At 39.9% G+C, this 10,705-nt stretch overlaps 1 protein-coding gene across 1 annotated transcript in view; it reads left to right on the top strand.

The window, feature by feature from the left end:
* TUBGCP6 (tubulin, gamma complex associated protein 6) overlaps positions 1-8,719 on the top strand; it is a 22,543-nt gene extending 13,824 nt beyond the window's left edge. The window contains exons 17-26 of the mRNA XM_010145984.1: positions 1-150; positions 577-632; positions 891-1,083; positions 1,362-1,530; positions 2,855-2,996; positions 4,106-4,300; positions 4,574-4,706; positions 4,942-5,155; positions 6,279-6,478; positions 8,242-8,719. The exon at positions 1-150 is cut by the window's left edge and continues 35 nt beyond it. Of these exons, the coding sequence (XP_010144286.1) occupies positions 1-150; positions 577-632; positions 891-1,083; positions 1,362-1,530; positions 2,855-2,996; positions 4,106-4,300; positions 4,574-4,706; positions 4,942-5,155; positions 6,279-6,478; positions 8,242-8,333 (1,544 nt within the window). The 3' untranslated portion in view covers positions 8,334-8,719. The remainder of the gene's footprint in view (positions 151-576; positions 633-890; positions 1,084-1,361; positions 1,531-2,854; positions 2,997-4,105; positions 4,301-4,573; positions 4,707-4,941; positions 5,156-6,278; positions 6,479-8,241) is intronic.
* The last annotated feature ends 1,986 nt before the right edge of the window (positions 8,720-10,705 follow it).

Here is a 10,705-nt window from a genome sequence, read left to right as displayed (position 1 = left end):
CTGCTGAAGGGAGCAGGAAGGAAGCAAAAAAGTCACAAGTTAAGGAAGAGACTTTACCACAGTCACAGTCGTCTGACAGTGTTCCAGCCTTTTCTGACGCTGATACTAGAGATGACCAAAAAGAAAATGTAACAGAGGGGAAACAAGAAGGTAAAAACAAAACTAGGTTTATTCAGTCAGCATTTGTTTAAGGGCTCATAAAAGTAACTGCAAATGTTTATGTTCAGAATGGGTACTTGCTACTTAATTCTTTGCATACCTTTTTGGACACTGGTAGAATTCAGAGGAAGGAACTTGAGCTTAATCTGATCTCCTGTATACAAGAAACAGCATTAAAAGACTTCTAACCTGAAACTGTGTGAAACGGGACCTTGTGTGTCTCAAGTAGAGAACGTGTATAAAACTGCCTGGGTGGGACGATGGGGAGGTTCTGTTACTGGGGTGGTTCTGTCACTGGGGTGGTTGTTTCTGTGGTAGCCTATAGAGAAATTTTGGAGAACTTCAGATCTGAAGTATGAACTAAGTATTATAAGCAGGTCTAAGTAAATGCTGTCTTTAATTTACTTGTAATTACAGTAATTGCAGATGTGGTTAACAAGGGCGCTCCTCCAGATCCCTCACAGAGCTTACAGGTAAGAAATAAAGTAGTTGTCGAGAAGGCTTTCTTTCCCTTCAAAGGATTAAACACGCTGGTAGTTAAGGTAATAAGTTTCTGTCCTAATCTAGTAATCACTGTAATACCATGTTGTTTTTGCACGTCAGAAAAGTACAGGTGAGTAAGCTCTTTTATGTTCAGCTGGAACAACTAGTCAGTTACCTGTCAGAACACATTAAGTGTGGGTAGGCAAAGCCAGCATCTTTCATTACATATGTCTATTTTTTTGTTTTAGGCAGAAGACCCTGAAAAAGCAATTCCACAAGATACGATGCCTCAAGAAGCTTCATTTTCTGAAGATAAAGCTCCCGATGCTAAGGAGGAGGAAGGGGGAGAGGAGGATACATGGAAGAAAGAACAAGCATATTTGAAAGCCTTATCGGATCAGTATTGTATTGAAAAGTATCAAGATAGTTATGATTTAATGTGTGAGTAGAAACGTTGGGACAGTAGATCCACAGAAGATGTGAGAAGCTTGAGCAAGAAAGCTGAGCGCTGGAAAAAATACCTGAGTTACCAGTAAATTCCCAATGGTGTAAACTGTAGTAGCCAAACAATTTGCTTCTAGGCACAAAGATGAGCAGTACATTTGGCACATTATGATTTTCTATCCTAGAGGGGTTTGTGTTTTGTTTGTTTAATGGAAACAGATTTTCAGCTTGCTTAAGTATAGTAACTTGCAATGTTTATATACTTCTAAATTTAGCAGAACTACCAGTTTCTCATCTCTTGCATCATGTGATACCAAGATCGTACACTTTTCCTGTGGATCCTGTGGTACAGTCAGCAACAGATGAAACGGCTGTACAGCTGAGTGAGCTCTTGTCTCTGCCAGTGCTGATGAAACGTTCTATTACTGCTCCACTTGTATCTCAGTGAGTATGTGTTAGAAATAGTGAATCTATAATTTAGCAATTAGTGGCGTGTTCTTCGTTAGTTCTTTTTTGAGACAGGAGTTGCACATAGTTCTATTCTCTTCAGTTTTCTCTTTGCTCGCAGAAGTCATTCAAAGGATGGTCCATTACTAACTAAAAAGTTCAGTTGTACATTATAAATAGTAACACGGACTTATTTTTACAGGTAAATTAAAAATTCAATGGTCTATTTGAAGTACAAGGGCTTGGAGGGAAGTATTTGCTCTCAGACTCATGGATTATGCTGCAGTGGTTTTGACACTTGATTTCCTTGTTTTTAAAAAAAGGTGTATTATTTATAATGGTTGTGCTAGTTTTTATTTGGCAGATAAAAGATAAGGAGAAAAAAAGTCTTTTGATTATGTGAAAGCTCATGCATATTGATCAGGACATACTTTATTTTTCTGTGGGAACTGTAGCTTCAAGGATGTTTTGAAGTTTAATAGAAGCTGTTCTTGTTACTGTTGGAATGTATACGGAAACCATTTTATTAGAATATCTAATGGTGTTTTAAAGAGGAGTTTTCATTATTATGTACATGATTAGCTTCTGTCATGAAACAGTTATTCACAGATGTGTAGAAATGCTTCCTGTTTTGGAATCCTCTTTCTTGTAAGCTTGGATTTCCATTTACTAGCTCTGAGTACATGTACTGAAAGTTTGGTGCAATTTAGAAAGATGTAATTATCTGGCTGAGATTTAGACGTACAGATTGGCTGCCAGAACAATCTGCTTTGCTGAATACGTGAACCTGTATACAAAGTAAGCGAGCTTGAGCTGTGTGCTGGCACAATTAGCCTCTCTCTGATATGCACATTAAGTTGTTTAAAGCTAGCTTGAATACCTACACTGTACTGCAAACTGTGGCATAGACCCGCCCTCAGTGTCTAGTGTCGGAGCTTTACCAGTTAGGATATTCTTCTTAGGGATTTAATAGTCTTTCTTACTCTGTTTGTCTAGGTGACAGAGATAAGATGGAAGTCTATTGATAAAATGGTGCTCCAGGCCCAGCAGCATGTTCTGAAGATCATTATATGTAGCCAATCTGAAAATGTTTCCCCAACACAGTTCAAAACCCAGTTATCTGAAGTAGTAACTTTTCGTTCTGGTATATTCTAGATGAAGAATTTTTTGTTTAATTTTTTTTGCTTATGTGAATCTCGTCCTGTCTTGGATATCAGAGTTAAGCACTGGAGCATTATTCTGATGTAGCCACAGCGGAATGTTAACAGTAAGGAAAGAGTTGCTTGTGAGAATAATACCTTTTCTGTGTTTTAATTCTTAGTGTTTCTCTTGTGAACAAAGCAATAGTTGATTACTACTTTGTGGAACTGAACGTAGAGAAGCATTTTGAAGCACTAAGGCACTTTTTGTTAATGGAAGATGGGGAGTTTGCCCAGTCGCTCAGTGACCTGTTGTTTGAGAAGGTATTTGCTTTGTTGTCTTAACCCTTGTTTTGGGGTCGTCTGACACCTCTGGATTAATTTGGATGGGATTGAGGGAACGGTGTGGATTAGAGTCCTGGCTTGTGCTCTTTTCCTCTTCTGTGCTGGGTCGGGAAGTCTTGTAGCAAGGAACTCTGTTAATGTTGAAAGGACTGAGTCAAAAGAAGGCCTTTGCTTGAAAGGGATGCCCATGCCCAAGGAAGTCCCAAGGAAGAGAATAGTATTTCCTGCTGCTAATCCCAGCAACAGAGTATGAGGATTTGGCACATCGAGGATAATAATGTCAAGCTTTGACAGACAAGCAGTCATGGAAGGGTATTTCACTCTTGCCTGTGAAAACTGGTGCACTCTTGCTTTTGTCATCTCCCATCTGCTGGCGGCAAGGCTGGAAGAGCCTGTTGCCATTTGCTAAAATCCAGTGGAAAGACCTGTGTTGCAAATACCTCCTCTTACTTCAAATATCCTCTAGAGCAGAGGGGAGGGCATCTGAAGAGTGTGCTGGGCTCTCTGATGAGACAGTGTATTTATGACTTACCACTGTGTTTGTGGGGAAGACAGCAAGGTAGGAGGAATAGCCTGGGTTAATAGGGCTAGTTGTCAGTGGAGGTATGTGGCTGTAGGATAGTTAATGCATTTTTCTGAATCACAGGAATGCTTCAGTCTCAACTAGGAAAAGCACTTGGGGGGTTAGACTTGATGCATAGCTTTATTTGTAGGCCTCTGAGGCTGCTGCCAAGTAGGCAGATTGGAGTCAGATAGCTAGTGGCGTTTTGCCCCTCTCGAACCTAAAGGGTGTATTCCCTGCAGCAGGGACGTGCAGCACTCTTGAACCACAGCAAACCGTGGTCCAACATACCAAAATAAATCAGTACAGGTATGAGATTTTCCTCATGCTGTGAACAGCAAATAGTTCAGAAGTTGTTTCTTGTGCTGTTTATGCATCCCTATAGCAAAAGTTGAAACTTCCAATCAGAGTGGTGGAGCAAGGCAGGATAGTCACCACTTCACCCCTCTGCTTTAATTCACCTGTGTTAGGGAGCCAAGACTCTTTATTAATATTGTGTAATTAGGATTTTTTTTTTCACCCCTAGCTTGGATCAGGACAAACACCTGGTGAATTGCTGAATCCACTGGTTCTTAATTCTATCCTAAATAAGGCATTACAGTACAGTCTTCATGGTGACACCCAGCTTGCTTCCAATCTTTCTTTTGCCCTCAAGTATCTTCCAGAAGTGTTCAAGCCCAATGCACCTGATGCTCTGAGTTGCTTAGAGCTGAGGTACAAGGTAAGAAAGCGTGGAGAAAGGTAGAATACTGCAATTATACCATGGTTCTTAGGTACCATGGTAGAGTGAGTATGTTCTTAGTAATGGAATACCTTTAAGAATGGTGTAAAAAATTGTGTAACGGAAATTATAGGGTTTACTTAGCCTGGCCGTTGCATTACATTATTAAAATACATATATTAATTTGTGCGTCCCTGAAGTACTTCTACCTGGAATGTACTTACCACGTTTTTGTGTCAGAAATTGTGTGATTAGCACTGTTATTTCTTTTAGGTTGACTGGCCTCTGAACATTGTCATTACTGAGAACTGCATGAATAAATACAACAAGATCTTCTCCTTTTTGCTTCAGCTGAAGCACATGGTGTGGACTCTCAAGGATGTTTGGTTTCACTTAAAACGCACTGGTAAGAACCATGACTGAACTAGAGAGTGTCCTGTTTAAAATGCTGTTAGCACCTTGTACAAAGACGATTGCTTATGAACAGTCATGTCAAGCTTCAAAAGCCACAATTTTTTGAAGAAACTTCCTTGGCATTTTAGACAGCCCCTACTAACAGAAACCTTCATTCTTTTACAAATCCTGATTTTAGACAGTCTCCAAGGGTGCTGATGATGATGTATTTCTGGTTTTATTTTCAGCTTTAGTGAGTCATGCATCAAATTCTGTTCAGTTTCGACAGCTCCAGCTGTATAAACATGAAATGCAGCATTTTGTGAAAGTTATTCAAGGTTACATTGCAAACCAGATTCTTCACGTTACATGGTGTGAATTTGGAAACAAACTGTCTTCTGTAGGCAACCTGGAAGAAATTCACAGAACACATGCTGAATACCTCAACAAAGCAATCTTCAGGCAAGCTACCATATCTATGTTTACTTCAAATATTTAAGTTACTGGAGAGCCAGTCTAGCCTAACTTATTTGTGCAAAACTGACTTCTACCTCACACATAAAGTAGTCTTCACATAACAAAATGTTCTTCTGTAAGGGAAACAAACTTCATGGCACCTTATGAGGTCTGTGCTTCAAAGCTTTTCCTCAGCTACCCATCCTCTTCACTTCCCCAGGCTCCTTGGACTTGCCTCCAGCTCCTGTTCGCTCTTGCTTCTGCACACTTCAAGTCTACTCAGGACAGCTGCAGCCCGGAGACTAAGGGCACACTTGCCCCAGTTGTGTTTTTCTTTCACCCCATCCTTGTCGTAGGCTTTGTAAATGACTGCTGATTCATTCAGCATGAGCAGTGTGCACAAATAAGCCTAGCTGAAGGATTGTAAAATGCTTGTTCTCTATATTGTGTATGCCTTTAATATATGTGCAGTGACCAGAACTGGACTTTGAAGGAACAAATGTGACCTGAGGCCTCTATCCAGATTTATGAGCAGTGCAAAAGAATCTGTCTTTTTCGGAATCACAAGATTTTGGCCCCTGGTTACTGTATATGAGGCAGAAGGGTGGTGTAAGAGGAGACAAGCTGGTGTTTATTTGGTTTCATCTTGAAAAAGTATACGCTGGAATGATAAAGTGGGGAGATGGAGGGAGAAGAGATGATAAGGAACAGGAATTATAAACAAAAAATGAAATCTGTTCTTTTAATTTATCTCTTTTTCAGTTGTTTTATTTAGAAAAAAACTTGCCTAAAGCTGCTGTTTGTGTACCAGGTGATGGGATGAGAGGGGATTAAAGTTTAAGAAGACTCAGTATGATAATGTTTTAAAATGTCATCTCTTTTGCAAATGCAGATCTGATTCTAGAAATCAGATACACCAGTGCAAATAGGAGTTTCTTGGAAGAGCAAGCAAACTATGTTAGGTTTAGGCACCTTTTTTAAATCACCAATACAGTTGGCTGCAGTCTTGTGGATTTTTGTAAAACAAAGACAAAACCTGTAAGATGGTCACCCCTTTGTATTTTTCTTCCTGCAACCAATAAATTATGTCAGCTACATTTCTGAAGTTGTTTTTGTTCTGTTCTGTTAGGGGTCTGTTGACAGAGAAGGCGGCCCCTGTGATGAACATCATACATAGCATCTTCAGCCTTATTTTGAAGTTCCGCAGCCAGCTGATCTCTCAGTCATGGAGCTTTGATGCGGGGAAGCAAATGGCAGTTCATCCCAACTTTGGTCTGATGCAGCAGTCGTACAATACCTTCAAGTATTACTCCCACTTCTTATTCAAAGGTAAGAAATGGCATAAATTCTAGATTGAAGAAAAAGTCAGCTGACAACTGAAAAAGTTAGGAAGAAGTTTTGGGATTATAATGTAGAAGTAGGAAGATGTGTGTACTTAGTGTGTGTTAGAAAGTGTAGTCCCCAAATGAAAATCGCATTTACTGTGGTTTGCAAAGATCTGCATATCCAGCAGTTAAAGCGTCCACACACAAAGTCTAACAGATATCCCAAAACCGACCAGAAGTTTTTGCTAATTTGCCAAATAAGTGTTTGGTATTTAGCTCTATATATGTGTTTACATTTTTCTTTTCTCTGGACTTGAGTTCTGGAACTTTTTATTGGCAGCGATGAGAGATAGTTAGATACCACTCTGAAGTAATTTGAGATATATCTGCATTACTTGGGTATTACCATTGTTACGAGATTTTAAAATTCTGATTCCCACGTTGGACTAAAGCTCAGGGAGCTCCTAGCACTAGCTGGAGCTTATATCCGGTGCTCCAGGCAAATGTTTTAAAACTGCATAGATCATTTGTCAAATGTTCTTTCCTTTAACATGATAAAATTTCTTCTGTCAGCTTAGCCTGTAGTGTGAAGGAATGGTTACCTGTCTTTCCATTTCTTTCAGATCTTGCTTGTGGTTTTAGTATAAATTATCCTTCCTCTGAGTACAAAGGTAGTTTTTGGGGTTTGGATATTTTTTTAGAAAACCCTTAATTCCTAAAGGAAGCACAACTGTTTTCCTCAGAAGATCTGTTTTACTAGAATATTTTCTAGACTATACTCTTCAGGAAATGAGCTGCCCTTTTTATTCTTTAAGGGTGTCCAAAAATGGTGTCAAAGGAGCAAAAACAGATATTTCAGGATGAGTTAGAATGGCTCCTTCCAGATTCTACAGGAAGGAACGTCTCTAGGAGCCACCTAAGCCCGTACTACGAGATCTATGGTTGCTTCATGGACAGAGATTAATAGACCATTCCGTAAGGAAACTTGCTGAGTGACCTAGTTCTTTACACCCTCTTTATTAAGCACTACAAAGCAAATGTGTGCTTGTTCATCTACACTTGTACCTTCAGTCACTGTGTATTGGAAGATGCTCTCTTTCACTGTGGGTTGATCCCAAATCCATTGAAAGCCAATATAAAGCGGTCTGGAATTCAATGGCTTTGGCTCAGGCACTAACTGCTAACTATACACTTCCCCTTTGTCCTCGCATGTTACTGCTGCTTGCTAATTCCCTTTACGTTAGTGCATGGGATGCTTATGAGCTTAGGGACTTTATATTACCCTTTTTTTCTTCCTTTGTTATTAAGGGTGTTTAGAGCAGTCAGTTGTTCATTCATAGAGCTTGAGGGGTTTGTCCCAGGAATTCTTCTTTGGTTTCCTCTGTCACAGTGGACTTGGCTCTGCTGAAGGTTTCTTGAGCAGGTTCTTTCAGAGGACCTGAACATGGCCCCTGGTCAGTTGATATGGTGATAAGAACACATCCTCTTACTGAGAGAGCAACTTGTAAAAGTATTTCCATATTCGAATAACAGTTCTACTTAGAACTGACATGGAAAATTGCTTTTGCATCTTACTTGAAATACTTCAATTCCAGAAAGAGATAATAGACCTTTCTTAGGCAAAAATACACATCTGGTTCTGTTGTCTTCAGATGTCTGCATTAGGCTTTTGGGGTTTTTTTAATTAAAATGCACAGATACTGTCAAGGCTGGTTTTAGAATATTAATTTTAGTTGAAGCTTATTTTATTTTTTGTTTTTCTTCTAGTGGTAACAAAGCTTGTAAATAGAGGATACCAACCTCATCTGGAGGACTTTCTACTACGAATCAACTTTAATAACTATTACAAGGATAACTGAACTCTATAGAGTAAGGTTCACTGATAGCATGGTAGAACTGAAACAGGTGATAAACCTGTATGCTTATGATTTATAGAAGCTTATGCAAATGCCATGCAAGAGGCATTTTTCTTCAGTGAAATAACCCACCATCTAATAGCTTGGAGAATATAACCACCACGTACAGAGAATGATGCTTCTTAAAATCCACCACACCTACCAGTCATTTGATCTGCTGAGAATTGATGTTGTCATTACTGCAAAGACAGAAGAGCTGAGTGCCGGGTTTTAACGGGGAGAGGGTGCAAAACTGTACATCTGTGAATGTGTAAATGGTGTACGTCCAGTGTTGTGAATTGCCTCCAGTGTAAATACATGTATGTGAAATAAATAACAGGTACTTTCTACATCTGCTGGGATGAGTATGAGGTACAAATTTTCAGACAGACATAAGTACCTATTTATTTGATGTGTTTTTATTTTCAAACTCATACTAATTCTCAGTGTAAGGAGGAGGCTATGACTCCCAGTGGAAGAGGGTGTGATAAAAACACCTGGCACTAAGAAGACCTGCTGGGAGACAGAGGATTTGACTATTCCAGCACTTGGTAATTGTTGGATCACTTGTGCCAAACTTAGTGTTCTTATCCCTGATTAAAGCTATACACCTTATTTTGTGGTTATTATGTAAAACACCTAAAGCAGAAGTTGAGCACCCCTAAAGCAAAGCAAAACAAAACTCTAATTCCAAATATATTCCAACTGCTGCTTTCAGCTGCAGGATCACATTTTCAATTTTACTAATAGTTTTCCTTTTTTCTACTATACAGAGACAATTGAACATTGTACAGAGGCAGTCTCTTTTAAAATATGTTGATTTTGAGATCCTGGAGTCACAGTTGGAGGATATATTAATCATGAGTTCCTTGTCTGAGTAGTGGGCACTTACTTATGTACAGGCACAACTGGCATATTACTAGGTCTGTGGGACATTTAATATGATTATTTTCTGATGATGTGCAGGTAGTTTTATGATTTTTTTTTCTTGAAATAAATAGAAATTAACCATTAAACTCAGAATATAACAACTGTAAAGCTGAGCTGGGTGTTTCTGCTCCTGCTCTGGTGGTACCAAAGTCGGTATAAAAATGTGGTAACATACTGGTTTAACAATCTCCTGTGCTGTTCCTTTATCTGTGCTGTATTTAATGAATTTGCTTCCTTCTGTTCTACAGAACAGGAGACTGAAAGAGCCAGTGGCTTGCGGATTGAGCTGTTTTGTTGCCTGGGTAGGCAGAGAGCTGTTTGTCTACCTGACCCGTTTGTCAGGTGTGTATGTCCAGGCTTGCCTGATGTTGCAGACTGGTGCCTTGTCCTGATGCCTGACTCCCCACTAGAGAGCAGCCGCGCAGCTTCTGCAGGGAGCAGGTAGTTGATGTTGGGGACCTTGGCACTACAGTGTAACTGTTGAAAGAAAGACAAAGTTTTAGCTTTCTCATTAACCCCGTGTCCCTCCTGGAGGAGGGCTACGCTGCCTGCCTGCAGTCTGCTCCCCAAAACGCCTGAAGTGCCTTAGCTGGCCCTTGACAGAGGCAGCGAAGAGAGGGAAGAAAGAAAAAGTGTTTCGGAGCACTAAGTCCAACTCCTGGTACCATTACACAAGAGGAGCAGCCTTCTCCCCGTTGAGCTGTAAAGGAGGCCTCCACGATGAAGGAAAAGAGCAGGATTAGCAATAGCTAACAGCATCTTCTCAGATGCAAGCTGTGAGTGTTTGCTCATGTCCCCACTCTATACTAATAAAAAATACAAGATTTCCTTCTGTGGTGTTTGTCATAAAACCAGCCTGCCCTTGCTGTATTCGCAGCATACAACCTCCCCCACCCCGTGAAAGATAGATACACTAAACTGACATGGAAAAAAATAGTGTGTCTTGACTTTAAGAAAAAATAAAACACTTCAAATTATTCATCTCCTAATCCCTCTTGCTATCTTCATACTTCCAATTTCTAAACATTTATAAAGATAGAGAGGGGGGGAGGGGGGTAGCTGGATTATATGGATTAAACTGCCTCCAGCGATCTGTTCTAACCTCAACTAATCTGTGATCTTGTTGATTGATTCATCTTAAATGCTGCTGTTTGCATCACACACTCACTCCCTGTCCTCACACTGAGCTCTGCCATGCTGATCCCTTTACCAAATTCATCCTTTGTGATGCACCTAATGAACAATACAGCAGTGAACTTAGGACTTCAGGTACAGTCTTGCAGTGATGGCTTGCTTCCTTACAGACAAAAGTCTTTAGAAAAAAATGAGAGCAAAGTATGGAAACAAAGAAACCTCCCCCCGCCCTTTTTTTTTTTTTTTTTTCTCATCATTCTTCTATGGATTCT

The sequence above is a fragment of the Buceros rhinoceros genome, unplaced genomic scaffold (assembly GCF_000710305.1).
Source record: "Buceros rhinoceros silvestris isolate BGI_N320 unplaced genomic scaffold, ASM71030v1 scaffold25061, whole genome shotgun sequence".
Classification (NCBI taxonomy): domain Eukaryota; kingdom Metazoa; phylum Chordata; class Aves; order Bucerotiformes; family Bucerotidae; genus Buceros; species Buceros rhinoceros.
This window is presented reverse-complemented; position numbering and strand designations above follow the sequence as displayed.